At 32.2% G+C, this 16,490-nt stretch overlaps 2 protein-coding genes across 3 annotated transcripts in view; both read left to right on the top strand.

Annotated features, from left to right (window-relative positions):
* LOC140056278 (tRNA-dihydrouridine(20) synthase [NAD(P)+]-like) overlaps positions 1 to 16,490 on the top strand; it is a 261,899-nt gene that overhangs the window by 224,167 nt on the left and 21,242 nt on the right. The window lies entirely within an intron of this gene.
* On the top strand, positions 912 to 15,968 carry LOC140057309 (lysophosphatidylcholine acyltransferase 2-like). 2 transcript variants are annotated; one of them, XM_072102920.1, is made up of 11 exons: positions 913 to 1,239; positions 2,020 to 2,165; positions 3,448 to 3,671; positions 4,059 to 4,232; positions 5,085 to 5,172; positions 6,266 to 6,403; positions 6,604 to 6,729; positions 10,727 to 10,874; positions 11,600 to 11,698; positions 12,224 to 12,359; positions 13,343 to 15,968. In XM_072102920.1, the coding sequence occupies exons 1-11, from the start codon at positions 1,102 to 1,104 to the stop codon at positions 13,477 to 13,479; spliced, it is 1,554 nt and encodes a 517-aa protein (XP_071959021.1). In that variant the 5' UTR covers positions 913 to 1,101; the 3' UTR covers positions 13,480 to 15,968. The 2 variants fall into 2 exon arrangements, with proteins under 2 accessions (XP_071959022.1, XP_071959021.1); XM_072102921.1 differs by lacking the exon at positions 6,604 to 6,729 and having other exon boundaries at positions 912 to 1,239.

Raw genomic sequence — 16,490 nt, 5'->3', positions numbered from 1 at the left:
CTTTTATAAGTCAATATAGAATGCATGGCCAATTATTCACAAAGTTATGGACACCTTTGTTACCGAACTGTAGAAACTGGCATTGCGTGACGGCGTGTTTTATTTTTCTTTTGTAATTCATTTCATCATTTATTTATTTGACGAGAAAAAAAACATAATAAAGAAAATATACTGAATTGGTAAGGGAACGGCTAAAGTAAGAAAGATTACTATAACTACAAGACAAGAGTCAATTGACAGTCCCATGATCTAAAATAAATTGAGAATAAACAATAGGCCTATATTAGACGTGTATATACAAAAAAAACCAAAACAAAAACACCATATATACATTAAATTAAATATGCAAAAAAAAAAGGAAGCAGTTTATAGGAGAATTAAGTGCCTGATTGAAAAAAAGAGATGATTAAAAGCGAGGCCTTCAGTTTGTCTAGGATTTATACATAGTCAGATTTCTGGATGACGTAAAATGCCATACAGGCATTTGAAAGTGAAGTGACTAATATGGGATAAGTTAACACTAAGTTGTTAATTGAAATTAATCATAATAATTTTTATTCTAATAGGTATACATTTTTTGTGTTTTTTTTTTAGCTTTTTGGGTAATAACTTAAAATGTGTAAAATATTACTACAATTTTCAATCGAGGATCTCTCTGATCTCTCAATAATTATGGATTTGTTGGCACATAGATTTTCAACAGGTAAACCATTATTATGTAATTCAACTATTATTTCACATTTTAAGCAAAGATTAAGTTAAAAAGAAAATAAATTTGTCTAGTACTGTATATTCTTTCTTGTAAAATACGTTTCATAAAACGAAGAATATTCAATTTGGATGGTAAAAGTTTGGTGTCGCTCAATAAAATAAATCACGAAAATCGTATGTCGCCCTCTATATTTGATGCAGTCTGCAAAAATAAACAAGTTACATAATAAGAACATTTCGTCGACGAAGGAGGGTGTATTTATTTCGTAAACTAAAGTTTAAATGAAGTGATTGCATATCATTTGGTGGAGAGGAACGGAGTGGTTTATGGTAAAGTATGAGAAGGTGTAAAATAGATGAAAATATCTTCAATTTGAGTCGATCGTCAAGATGAATTCTAGGCCCATGTTCGAGACGGTGGTCAAGAAAAGGCGTCGCCTGCTGCGACGAGCCTCATCGTTACTGGAGCCTGCAGTTCGCAATCCGTTCGTTCATCACTTAAATTTGACTACATTAGACAAGATTAGAGTAAGTATAAAGACACCAAATTTATTTGAAATAATCTTTCATTACTTGGTCATTGATTAATTGAGTTACAGTACAGTCAATAAAAGTGTATGTCCTGTCTGTATTCATGTTGAAAAAGTTATAAAAGATTGCGATAGAGATAGTGAAAAGTTTTGTTGGTGAATGAGAAGGAAGGTCAGTGGCCTACTTTCTAATTCTAGGTTAGGGTGTTTTTTGAGTCTTTTACATGTACTTTAGTATATCAATATACCCATGACATGCGAAAGGTGCCCCCTGGTTCCCAACTCGCCCATAAAATACTGTTTGATTTAATAATAATTTATTGTGCCAATGATCTAGCTTCTTGCCTAGCTAGAAGGTGGAGTGGGCTGCTTGCCAAACCACAACAAATAAAACGTATGAATTGATGATGTCATTTTTTTCTAGTCAAGTGATTTCTTAAATTTTTGTTCTACTCCGGTAATTGTTAATATATTCTTTTTGTCTCCAAAACATAAAAAATAAAGACAAATAAAATCAAACTTTTGTAGTTTAAATGCAGTTGAACAAAATTAATGATTTTTCACTTGCAAAAAGAGAAAATAAACTGAATAAAATTTAAAGTAGTAGTACTACTTTTTACTTGTGATACTTTTATTTTCTAATCCAATTTTTGGTCAAAGTTAATAACTATAATTATTGAAAAATTTTTTTTTCAGAAAATATAAAATATATGTATAAACTATTCATATTGTAGTGATCGTAAATGTTAATTCTTGAGTGTTATTATTTCTATTTCAGATTGCTATAATGTCAGTAACGGTCGTTCCGTTACGGTTGATTTTGGGCCTGGCATTTTTTCCAATAGTGTATCTTCTTTGCAGAATTGCACTAGCAGGCCTTACAGAGGAACAACTTGTTAAAGAACCCTTGCAAGGTTGGAGGAGGTAAGAACTGGCTTGGCATCATGTGATGTGCCCATATATGGACATGATGTCATATCACTAACCATATTTTTGTCAAATTAAGTTCGATAGTGTGGACAGAGCTTTAGCCAATGCCACCCCTTCATACATACCTACAGTAAACCTCCATCTACATTATCAAACTTTAAGTGACAAAAAATGTGATGTGCCCATATATGATATCATGATGTCATATCACTACCATATTTGGATACAGTACATCACACTTTTTGATAGTGTAGACAGAGCTTTAGTCAAATATATATATATATACATGTTTACCCTCTTGTTATTGGCAAATTAATGTTTCTGTTTGCTTGGATTTTGAAATAAAAATAAAATACTGATTGAATGTAAAAAAAAATGCATTTTGCATTTATCATATACAGTAATGACTGAGTAGATGAATTAACTTAATTGGCATTATGTTTTTGTTTTAATCATATTAATAATGCATTCCCAAATGCAACTGTTATATAACCATGTCAAAATTATTCTGCTGGGGGTAATGTTTTGTACTTTTTGTAATTTTATTTTATCCTTTTTTTGGTTTGAAAATCATATGCATTGTATATTGCAATGGCTGATGACTCATACCTGTAAACTTTATATTGCAGTGAAAAATGTAGTTACTGCAGTAACTGCAGTAGAATACTTTTGACTTGGTCCCTAATGCATATTCACAAGCTTGAATTGTGTCCTTGTTGTTTCAAAATGTTTCCTTAAATTCAAGATTGAAAAATATTGAACATTTATTTGCGAATAATTAATGCATTACTAAAACCTCCATTTTTATAATTTGTATATAACAAACAAAATAAAACATTTTTTTTAAATAACACACATAAATACATGATATTAAACTACTAATATAATGCTTCGAAATATAGAAATTCATTTAAAAAATCTAACTCAAGATTCCTTAACTTTAAAAATTAAATTTGAATGCAAATCGTTTGTTCTTCTCCTTGCTTCAAATCTAAATATGGAGCTTTTGATTTGTAATGACCTATGACCTTTCCTAGAAACAAACTAGGTCAGGTCAATTGATCTGTTGTAGGTCATTCCCTGGTCTATTTTAATTCTAAACTTCAAGCGCTGTGAGACTATTTTTGTAAAGAGCGCCTCATTCAGATTATTAATTACTAGAAGCCATCAAGAATGGGCACAATTTATGACATGACCTAGTAGGTCATAGGTCGTGAATCAAAGCTCCTTATAATCCTCCCAATTTTGCATTTTTTTCTTCCTGCCTTCATTGCAGAATGCTGTTGTACCCCAACTGGCTTATTGGACGCTTTCAATTTTTTATCATGGGCTTTCACTATGTTTCAGTGAAAGGTCAAAGAGCAAGTCGTGATGAAGCACCTATTTGTGTTATTTCTCCTCATACCGCTTTTTTTGATATTCTTATCATGTTTGTATTGGGTCTACCTCACACCAACTCTGTGTCGCGCGAGGAGAATGGAAAAGCGCCATTGGCTGGAAGTAAGTTATATTTCACGAGGTTGCTTAATCATATTTTTGTCCTTAATTAATGAGTCCCCTAAATGTACCCTTGATTCGGGTTTTCCACTGGCTATAGTTTTCCTATGTTGTCCTAAAAGGACACCTCTATTAACACTTTACTGTCACTGTGAAATGAACAATGGCCAATATAGTTTTATAACATTATTTGTTGAAATCCTTATTCAAGGGACACTTTGTTGGTTCCTGAAGGTGTCCCCTGAATAGAGGTTCTACTGTATTATACCTGAAGTATAGATACTGTAGGTTCACTTTCAAACACAATGATTACATAATTTCCTAGTTTGCTCATCGAAAAATGTATTTTTACTGTTTGTATAATGCAGTTCAAACATCTTTTGCACACAGCTTTAGTAAACTTGTTACAGCCAGTATTTGTGTCAAGAAAACAGTCAAATTCACGCCATAATGCGAGTTACGAAATAACTAGGCGAGTGCAACCCAACAGCCCTTGGCCGCAGCTTCTTATGTTTCCCGAAGGGACATGTACGAATAAAACATGTCTGATTAATTTTAAACAAGGTACGTGTATGTTTAGATTTGGAATGATAACACTTGTTTAAAAAAGTTGTTTTATCGCTCATGCTTATTGGAAGTATGTTAATTTTTTCTCACTCAGGCCTATCAGTATCGATCTATTTCTCTATTTATTTTATATTTTATTACAAAAAAAGTTTAATTTAATAAAACAAGGCATTAATAATGTACATACCCAAACCTTTTTCTTGTCATGATCACTGCTTTGTAATGTAGGCTATAAGAGATAGTCTATGCCACCCATGTATTGTTTTATACAGACCATCTAAGTGACCTTAAAGTGACCTTAAAGTGACCTTAAAGTGCTAAGTACCTTTTCTATTATGTTTAATTGTATAAATATGAAGAAAGTTCTTAATCAGGTTGGTGAACATAAACATGTAGAAATATATGCAAGGTTTTTTTAAAGTGACCTATTATTAATACATTAATATTACTATATACACTGGAAGACCCGACAATTTGCCTCTGGACTGTCCCTTCAATTTGCCTCTGGACTGTCCCTTCAATTGGGATAGGCTGTGTGTTAAAACTTATTTGTTCCACAGAAAAATCTCCCCTTACTGTAGGGATGTCCCCAGAATAAAAAAAACCTATTATTATTACTAAATATACGAAACACAACAATTTTCCTCTGGGCTGTCCCTTAATTGGCTGTAGTGTTAAAACTTATTTTTTTCCATAGGAAAATGTCCCCTTAATAGGGGTCCCCCCAGAATAAGAGACTTCCAAAGTGATTCTACATTATACTAGGCCTATTAATTAATTAATTTAATAATGACTAAATTAAACTATTATAATACTATAATTAATGTAATAACATGATATTTATTACAGGAGCATTTAATCCTGGTTTGCCAGTGCAACCTGTCATTTTACACTACAACACTGACACTGTGACATGGGCATACAAGGGACCACAGGTGTAAGTGATATTTGTATTGTTTAGAAAAGGTCTCAATGTTTGGATAATATGAGAGAGTGTAATATTGAGAGACTTCATGAAACCATTCCAAACCATAGCTATAATTTCTTTAAATACATCCAAGCATAAAGATATTTGGAATCAGCATGGTAAACAAAACATTAGTTAATGTTAGCTCATAAAGCATGAAATATGTTTATGTACGTCTCACCAAAACAGGCGTAGAAGTAGTAGTACCTAAATGAATATATGCACTAAATTGTACCTTTAGCGGGAGATGAGAAATCTATGAAAATATTGCGAAAATTGTGAAGTTCACTTTAATGGGTTGTATTTATTATAGGTGCTAAGTATTAGTAAACTTGCTTTATTTGCATACTGTAGCAGGTGCAAGTTGCTCCTTGCCAAGTACATTTACATTTAACATTTAAGAATAACATGTCCTACATTTGATCATGTTTAATGTCAATGGTTTACTCTTCCACAAATGCAAAAACTAACTTTCTATTTTAAATAAACAATTTGTTGACCTTTAAGGTCAAATGTTTACCTTAGAGGTCAATATCCAATCTTTTAATGAAACAAGTTCAGATCAAATTGATTGTACACGTTGAAAGCTATAAAACTAACAGTTGTAAATTCTGTGAGAAATTGATATTTTTAAAGTCCAGTAGATATTCTCTCTCAAAAACTTAACTTTACGAATATATTCTTGAACAACACAAATGATGTAGTATAAGATTATGTTAAAGAGTAATTTAATCCTAATATATTTTTGCTGTTTTTATTTAAATTTGTATGTATTGTCCCCCAAAAACATGAAAAATTAAGATTAATAAAATCAGACTTTAAATAGACAATTTTGTAGTTTCAACATTAAGTTATTTACTTATTTATAAAAAGACAAAAGAAATGGTTAGTTTTAACCAAAAACCATTGTCTGACAGACAAGTTAATTATTTGTTGCTTTAAATTACATTTTTTCAGGTAAATAATTTTTGAATAACTATTATGTGACATTAAAATGGCATTCAATGACAAATTTCGGGGGACAATATACATTATCAACATTTTTTTTGTTTTTTTTTTACAGGTTAGCTTCTATGTGGTTGACAATGTGCAATTTTAATAATAAGTTAGAAATAGAATTCCTTCCAGTTTATAAACCAAGCGAGGAGGAGAAGCGGGATCCCGCACTATATGCACAAAATGTACGAGGTGTGATTGCTAGGTACGTTCCAGACATTTCTTTTATTCTCACCAAGCATATTATTACTGACCAATCACATGATGGGAAAGAAACCCATGTTATTTATATATCAAAAATGAGGTAGTGGTGTTTGCTATTAAGAAAATATTTTGTACTGTGACTAAACCAAGATTTGAACCCAATACACAAGGGTTATAATGATTACCATTTTAATTGTGTAGGTCTTTAAATCTTCCGGTTACTGATCATTCATTTGAAGATTGTCTTCTGATGAAACAAGCCAAAAAACATGGTCTTCCAATGGAAGCAGGAGCTGTAGAGTTTCACAAGTTAACGGTGAAGTTGGGGTAAGCACTAACAACACACCAACAACTGTCTACTTTGTGTGACAAAAAAAATGTGATGTGCACATATATGGATGATGATGTCATATCACTAACATATTTGAGCACATCACACTTTTTTTGTCAAACTAGTTTGATAGCGTAGACAGAGCGTAAAGCTTAGCAACATCTCAACCCCAAACATGGTAGGGCCAAGGTTGCGAGGTCTTTATGGTACCCCCTACCACAAAATCTTGCATCTTCCCTATGCTACTGTTTTAAAAGGCTCTAATTTGACCCCTTTAGGTCAGTTAGTATCTAAAAATGATTATTGATTGTATTTTATGCAATAGTAATGATTTATTAATACGGAACTACCTCCAACATAAAAGACAACTTTAGGCCCATAGGAATGTTAAACAACAACAATGCTTCAGTTAGTCCTTCTCTCAAACCCAGCTACATAAACAGAGATGCTCTCCTATTAATAACTACTTTTGTGCCCTAGCAGAACAGTACATTGTCATATCTTTGAGTTAATAGGCTCCAGTACTACTATTCGGTCGTTTGCAAATATTTGCATAAGACAAATATTGACACAAACTCACTTTACATAACTTCTGTATTTATTATATAACCTTTATATAAGTTTAATGACATGTGATATGTAATTTACTTTTTCGTTTAATGTATACCTGTTTCTTCTCTCTAATAACTTAAAGACCCCTTCCCTGCAATTTTGGACGTTTTTTGGAAAATAATACATATATATCACTTTAAAAACATTAAACCATGTCATTCCTTGTCTTAAATGTACGTTTTATGGTAAATTATGATAAAAAGTGAGAAACAATGTACTACCTAAGTAGCTCGCGGCGATCGAACTCTCGTGGACGGTCTCAGGCCTAGCCTAGCTAGGCTTAGTTTTGTAGGCCTAGCTGGTAAACATCGGTAACGTACGAACATCGTACGCTAGCTATATACCTAGCCTGACGTTGTATAGTTGCTGCATTAATTGTCTTTCTATTTTTGCCAGACTCCGTTGATACAAATTGGGGAAAAGTTAGGAGTCTTCCATTTGTTTTGGCTTCACGATCGATCGAAAAGTGGGCGAATTACAGGTGAAAAACAAAAATATCAATCCGCGCGCAATGCATTTTGGGATTTATAGCGGGCCGCTATAATTATTAGAATCGATTTATTTTTCACATTTTTAACCGTTTAAAGACGAAAAAAGTAGTATTATATTATATAGTATTATTTTTACATTAAATATAGTTTGTGATCTTAAATTAGATCTAAAAAACGTAGGGAATGGGGCTTTAAAGATGATGTAATGTGACATTAAATTACCATAATAAAAAAAAAATTCAGAGAACAATATCTTCAAAAAATAGTATTCTGATGTATATGAGTTTTTTTTTTTGGTTTTTTTTGTGGGGTGGGGGTGAGGATGGTGCACATGATTATAACTGCACATAGCATTCTTCTTCCATGAATCTGAGTTCTAGTCTGATTCTACTCTTCTTTGTGGAGTGACAATGATGAGTGCTACAAATTGATAATTAGACATTCTAGTTTTTTTTTCTTTTGACAAAAATTTCCCAAAACTACAAAATGGATTTTCTTGTTTTGGGGGAAAATACATCCTTAATTCAATATGAAGTAAATTAATTTGTTTTTCATGGAAATAATAATAATGCCAAAGAACCTTGATTTTGAATATAGGTCACGAATATTATTCATTTTTTTTGGCAATATTCCAACAATGTGGTTTCACATGAATATGATTCATTGTGTGTATTGTTATATATTATATAATGAAGATGTATTATATAAAGCCACAGCCATTCCCTCTAGCATGCAACACTGGTTGTATTCAGTAGGCATAATGCACTATCTTTTGTTGATCTGTGGTTTAAGTATATCATATTACGCTCCCTGACTTTGTTTTTTAGTCTCACTTTACATAATATGATACTAAGAATTTAATTTATTAAGGTTTTTTTATGATAGTTTTCATAAATATTGTAAAGATTTTGTGTGAATTAATTTAACACAACCGCTTTTAGAAATTGCAGTTGTGAAAAGTATAGAGATTCAATATGTTTTGGTTGTATATTTTTCTACTGTGAAGATCTTTTCTTTTCTGGCTTTTTATGCAAAATAGTTTATGTTAAAGCAGAGAGAGGTATATTATACCTGGTCAAAAGCTATACTTACTACATTTTATGCAAATTAGTTCGTGTTTAGATTCTGTAATTAAAATATTTTATGCAAATGTTAATTTTTTTTTATAATGGCCACCCACTAATTTAAACAGTTTGTTTGCGAGCATAATTTTAGCAGAAACGGGGTTGATTAAAACCTTTTTTAATATATTTTGAAACAAGTTTATTTGGCACTCTGCAGCAGAAACAGTGGCCCTATTCAGCATTCATAAATGAGGCTGAGGGAACTTACTCTTAAAAAATCTCCTACAGTATCTAAGTGAATACAATTTAAGTGAAATACTTAAATATTTTTTTAGTTAAGGGAAATATCTGACTTAAGTGTGGTTGGTGGATACGGCCACAGGACCTTAAAGGGAACCACTGGCTAATTATGCAACCTAGATAATATCTCTGGGCCTGTTTCTGCTGCAACTGCTCAAAATACGGTATAAAAATACGGTATAAAATACGGTATTTTTTATACCGTATTTTTTAGTACCCCGTTTCTGCTAACAATACTTCTTGGGTGGTCGTGTTAAATTTCATCTTTTTTACCCAAATTGCCATTCATTTATTTGATCGATAATTAAAAGTCGCAATAAAGGAAGTTTTACGTCTCACTTTCAACAGCCTAGCCCTAGTGATAGAGATGTTGAGAGCACAGAAAACATCGTAATGGGGACAATTAATTCGTTCCCTCCCCGAGTTATTGTATTTTGCAATGTTGTACTGCTTTCGCAGGCTCTTCAGCTTTGAGTTTACTTGCTTTGGAGACAAGTTTATTCCATACTCCTGCTTTATTTTTTTAGAAATGTCTTTATAAATGTGGTTGTCCCTTTTATTACCTTTTAGTTGGTCAGACATTTTAGCTTCCCCACACACATTTATTTAGTAAAACTGTGACGTATTCGCTCCACATTTTCGCCGAATATATCTATACATGTGTGTAAAGCAGCTAACAGCGACAGAAAATAAAAACACGAATGGTGACCTTTTGTCATGTAAAAAAAAAATACGGTATTTTTTATTGGCAGCAGAAACGGGTACAAAAAATACGGTATAAATTTGTAAATACCGTATTTTATCCACAAATTTTGTGGGGAAAATACGGTATACAAAATACGGTATATTTTTTATGAGCGCAGTTTCTGCTGCCAAAAATATACCGTATATATACGGTATTCAAAAAATACCGTATAATATACGGTATTTAGTTGGCAGCAGAAACAGGGCCTCTGTTTACTGTATTTGAATAATTTATGATAATGGTGTTTGTTATCTATTGACAATCTGTATTGGTAGTCAGTACTTGTGATGAGTGTTTGCTCCATGTGTGTTATATAAATTCACTTACATAACATAATATTTTATAAGCTCGTCAATGTGTTAGTTCTGGCGTGCCAAAGGAAAGGTCACCATATGTCTTTTACACGGTCAAAGTAACAAATAATTATTGCTGAGAAATTAAATGCTCATGAAAGTATTATTAATCAACAAATGAACATACATACAGGGTATTATGATGTCGGGTGTGTATCTATCTATCTACCTATCGAAGTTTGCTTGCTTGATAATTAGAACTTGCAGCAAATATTAACTCGTCAAATGGCGTTCTATTCCAATCTGCCATATTTTTACAGGGTAATGGCCCTTTTATATTAAACATTAATGATAAATCGATTATTATTTTTCATATACAGAAATTACATTTTAAAAAAATGTCATTATCATAGTATAAATAGCCCTTAATGCCTTGATTATGGGTTTTATAAAAATGATTACTTTAAAATAATCTTATTTTTTGACAGATTGAAGTTTTCTGATATCAAAGAGCAACTTCCCAAATACGCTGCGATTGCCAAGTCAAAGGGTTACATAAGCATTGAAGATTTTGCAGAATATCTTCAACTACCAGTATCGCCAGCTTTAGAGGAGGTCTTTGCAATGTATGATAGGGTATGTTCTAGTATAAAATTTTAAAAACAGTGGAGCATTTTAATGGCAGTTTTAAGCTCAATTTATACTATCAAACTAGTTTGACAAAAAAAAGTGTGATATGCCCAAATAGTGGTATGACATCATCGTATCCATATATGGGCACATAACGTTATTTTGTCACATAAGGTTTGATAGTGTAGACAGAGCTTTAAAAATATAATTTGATGTAGTGACTGTAACTCTCCTAATTTTGCATGTGAACTATGACCCCCAGGTTTGTTGACCCAAGGTTGAGGCATGGTTGTGTATTTGACGAATCCATTATATAATATCCTTATATAGGAATTGAAGGATCATACCTGCGTCCCATTAGTGAACATATTTGAATGAATACAAAATTTCTGAGTTCTGATTGGTTGAACGATTTCTTTCCATCACAAAAAGTATTAAAAACATTAATGCATGCGCACAAGTCAATTTGATTGTGCTAATAAATTCTCCTAAATGAAAAACAGGTTTTGCACAAGCTATTGGCAATACAAGTAATACAAAATGAACATTCAAACCTTATACCAAATTCCCTGTGTGACTCGGCATTTTTGGCTTAAATCTTATATCAGCCTCCTAATCCTAATAATCTCTCTTTATCCATTCATTGTACTTTTTACTGACGTACAAGCGCATAGACAATGAAGATGCCACCAGCTTTCATTCATTTGTTAGTACTATTTGTTTTTTAACAGGATGGTTCAGGGACAATAGATTTCAGGGAATATGTTATTGGAAGTTGTTTGGTAGCAAAACCAGCAGAGGATGAGGAGACCCTTGCGTTGGCATTTGAAGTAAGCATGCGATGACTCACGAGTGCTCTCTCACATTAAAATTTAGTCTCAAGAATTTAAAATTGCGATGTACAGAGGAATTAGCATATGTATGTATATATATATAAATCCAAAGGCAAATTACTGAAAAAAATGACAATGCTGTGGGTATCAGTGGCTGGATCTCAATGGAGATACAAAAATAAAAAGCAAAACGATAAAGTAAAACAGCCAGAAAAGTTAGCAGAGCTTTTATATACTTATTTTTAAATATTGTTTCTTTTAAACCATATGTATGAATTAAAATGACACTTTCACACATCAGATCCAGTCGTAAAAATTACCTGTTTGGATTCTATTTTAAATGAAAAAAAAAACCAATTTATTGTTATGCATACTGACAGTATAAGCTCACCCCCATATACACTTTGTATTTACTATTTAAGCTCACCCCAGATCATCTAGTCTATTGGGAACCATCTGAGCTGGTCCAAATTGACTAGTTTTTTGCTTTTAATTTAAATAATTATACTTTCATTCTGTTAGCGTTTTTGTGGTAATTGTTACATAACTAAAAAGGAACTGGTAGAGATTATGGAAAAGTCATTGAGAATGACAGACGCACAGGCTGAGGAGTTATTCAATCAAGTTGATGTAGACAAATCTGGTCAAATTACATATGGTAAGCAGAAATGCACCTTCATTTGCTCAAAATTCGCTCTAGAAAACTAGAATTTAAAATTTGAAAACTACAGCAACTACTTTTCGTGATAAAGAACTATTCAAAAAGAGTAAGGGATCATATCGCCATGGCAGCCATGTACCACACCTACGATAATCAGCACACTGTGTATATATGCTACAACCAATCACAAGCGACAGTTAAATTAAACCATCGCTTGTGATTGGTGATTTGCTTTCGTTACGGCTTATGTGTGTGTTGTGTCCTAGTGGGAACCAAGCTTAAGATACAAACACTGACACAGACAAGTATTGAAATCATGCATGATTGATGGAAATTTGATTGAAATTTATATTTATACTGGGTAACCTCTTCAGTCAAAGACTGGTCTCCCAGAGGGCCAGTTGGTGATCAGTGGCTGTGATGTACTAATACACCTGGGCAACCCCCTACTCGTCTCGAAAGATGTACTAGGTTCTTTAAAGTGCACACGAGCTAGATGTGTACAATAGACCTACGGTTTATAGTCCTTATCCGAGAAGACTCGTTCTACCACCAGAACCATGGAGTGAGTGAGCTTCGAACCCCTGCCGATGTTATGGCTACGTAATTACGGTTCCACTGTCTTAACCGCTCGGCCACTCACTCACTCACCATCTCGCATACTAATTTGATTACCTTCAATCAATCAATCGTTCGATTTATATAGCGCCATTCCAACATTCATTGCTCATGGCGCTGTAGAAAAAATCAGAAAAGGTGAGTTTTGAGTAGTGACTTAAAGTGACTCAATAATGATGTGTGTTTAATGTTCAAGGGTAGGTGGTTCCAGAGCCTAGGTCCAGCAACACTGAAAGTCCGATCTCCCCAACTATGTTTGCTCCTCGGAATGTCCAGTAGCACCTGATGACTAGATCTTACCTTACCATTACGCCATATCACTCTCTTAAAGTCATCAATATATTCTGTTTGTACTTTTTCAGACCAATTCAAAGCATATGCAGACTTGAAACCCGAATATGCTACTCTCTTTAATGTGTACCAAGAATTAAAGAAAGAGGAAAGAAACCAAATGGAACAAGAATCAAATGTTGATAGAAATAAAAACAAGACAGACTAGTTCCGATCTCTTCACATATTTTAACTTTTGTATTCAGGCTTACAACGGGTAGTTTATGAACGTTGAGTGTTATATACGAATGAACAATTTTACTGGTGCATGAGAAGGTAGCTGCAACTTTTTCCGCTGTGCTGATAAGAGTGACTTGAATTTCTTTAAAAGCAAACAAATTTAAATACCTCTGATTAGAATAGTTTTTTACACCTGAGGTACCCTATTCTACCAACTGTATCTCTTCAGTATCTTGGCAAATGCTTTGATACAGTACCAATATGTGTCTATGTGTTGGAAATATATTAGGATAATACAGTATCCCATTGTATGAGGCATATGGAATAGTTTATCATGGAACTTGCCTTGATACAGTGTAATATAATCTACAGTGGCTAAACGTGGGTTGTTGATCATTTTGTAGGAAAATGTGTGTCACAATCTGTTAAATGTATCTGTGCCAAGAACTTAGTACAGGTAATGTTTATAATTTTATAAATTTGATTATAAATTATTAATTTGATGATTATGATGGAAATGATAATGATAGATAAAATCATCTGGACCGTTGTTTCTTGAGTTATCCCATGGGACTATACATGTTGTGGAATGGCATAGGCTAGTGTGTGGAGACGGGGATACTGTGTGCCTTCACTCTGATAATCAAAACTTTCTGCTTTCACAAAATATCACGATACCTGGAGAGAACAAAAAAAACCCATCAAATAATTATTATATTCAATTCTGCCTATACACTGTCTAGTAAAGCCTTGCTTTCTGCCTTGCTATCATTTGATTTTATGAACTTTACTTATCCATGCCAAAAATCACTTTTCGTTCTCTAAATTAAAAACAAGGAATGAAATATTTGTATCCCTTGTGTTGCCCGGCCTAGGTTTTCATCTGGTGTATATTTTGTGTATTAAAAAAGCATTACTCGTATTCTGTATACAACATAGGTAATCTTGATTACTGCAGTAATCTTGATTACTCCAGTAATCTTGATTTATATTTGGTGCTACGAGGAATGTGTAACTCCCTGGTACTATACATACGACAATATATATACAACAACATACATACAGAATGACAATATTATATACAACAAAATATTTTTTTAACAATCATTAAAAATCTCCATGAGCACAAATTTTAGCACCAAATATTTTATAATAAAAAATGAATTAAGAAAACTATCCAGAGTATATTCAGTGCTAACGAAATAAAATAGAGGTTGGTTGTTTGGAAACAAGATGGCACCTGTACAGCAATTGGCCAAACTCCATATAAGGCTGTGTTCAAACACATATAATAGTCCTTAATTGTCTATAGAAAATGACAAATATTTTATACATTTTTATATCATTTTTTACCATGGGTTAGTATAGTAGGTGCTGCAGCTTTAATTTTGTAACAATAATATTATTTACCACCTAATTTTATAATCACAATGTGTATATAGACATTTATATAGTAGTAGCTTAAAAATCGATATTATATTATGAGTAATAAATACATATTTCATATTTTAAAAGCAAAACTCAAAACATTTTAAACCTAAAATCAACAAGTTATCAACCGTCCACACAAGATATGAAAATAAAATGTATGATCATAAAATTCTTCACCAAAAATATTTAAAAAAAAATAAATTATTAAATTGCAAAATATTGAGCGGCATTAAGTTGCCTATTATGTTTATATTAGACGTTCTAATAATAATAATAGTTCATTCTTATATAAGCAAGCTCTAGTTGTTTTTTTCTCTGGTTGTTGTTGTTTTTTCGAACACCCCACCACAGCATTTCAATTTTTTTGCTATTCTAAATTCCACCTTAAGTGTAGGTATGACATGCCTCATGACTATGTTTTCGTACTGTATGCCTTTAGCACTTTTAGTTTGTTTTGTCGTTTACAATTAATTATAAGATTTCCATGGCGATTAAACAATAGTAAAGTAAGATTCACAGTACACCATGTTTCCAAAAATTAATAATAAATAAAATGTCTTAATTTGCGTCTTTTTTACTCTTGGTACTCCTTTCTTGCGCATAACAACCGAAACGTCAAGACATTTTCAATTTTATTTTATTTCATTTTTAAAAAACAAATAGTGTACAATAAACCTTACTTTACTACAATTAATTTATATGAAATTATCTATCAGTACTGTTACTATAATTTAGTTCTATCAGTATTGTTGGAAAAAAATTACAATTTATTCATTTAATTGTATTATTGTTTTTACTATTGTATGTACATTGGTTGATTAACAATTTGTTTATTCTGTTACTTAGTTACCGCTGTTAAAAGCAAATTGTACGAAAGTTTTATACCATGTAGCCTTAAATGTCCTTAATTTGAGGAACATTTTACTGATGAGCCAGAGATTTAATACGGATTTAAATATCGAAATTTTAAAAAATGGTACTTTCAATGATTTCTATTTGGTATGTTTTTAAATTACCAAGAAAAGGTTAATAAATCAAATAAAATTATTATTGTTTTTTTAAATATTTTATTGTTTTTTTTTTCCTTTAAATTTTTCTGTATTTGACATCACTTCATTTCTTTTTATTTAGTAGGTGTATTTCCATACAGTTTGGTTTACATGGGTTTTTTTTTCCATCGATCAAACTGTCATTTGTTTCTTTCAAAATGCATAATTAACACAAGAAATACCAATAAACATAAAGAAGGTTAGTGTTTTTATTCCAATATTTTTATTATTTTATTCGTGAGGTGGTTTCCCGAATGATCGTAAAATCAAAACGGTACTGGGTATGACCAACTAGCGTTATTGTCACCGGCTAGTGATCCATTCATAGAAGTACTAATGTAGTAGCCTACCTGTACGGTGACCATAGAATGTGACCCGAGGCATGACGAACTACGACTATGGGTAGATATAAAAGAAAAACTGTTACAAAGAGGCAGGGGTAGGGGTCCTAAAACAGAACTTTAGATAGCTATATTTTGCTTATCTCACTTTGTTTTTTTTTTCTTTTTCTGTCTCAAAT

The sequence above is a fragment of the Antedon mediterranea genome, chromosome 8, assembly GCF_964355755.1.
Source record: "Antedon mediterranea chromosome 8, ecAntMedi1.1, whole genome shotgun sequence".
Lineage (NCBI taxonomy): Eukaryota > Metazoa > Echinodermata > Crinoidea > Comatulida > Antedonidae > Antedon > Antedon mediterranea.
This window is presented reverse-complemented; position numbering and strand designations above follow the sequence as displayed.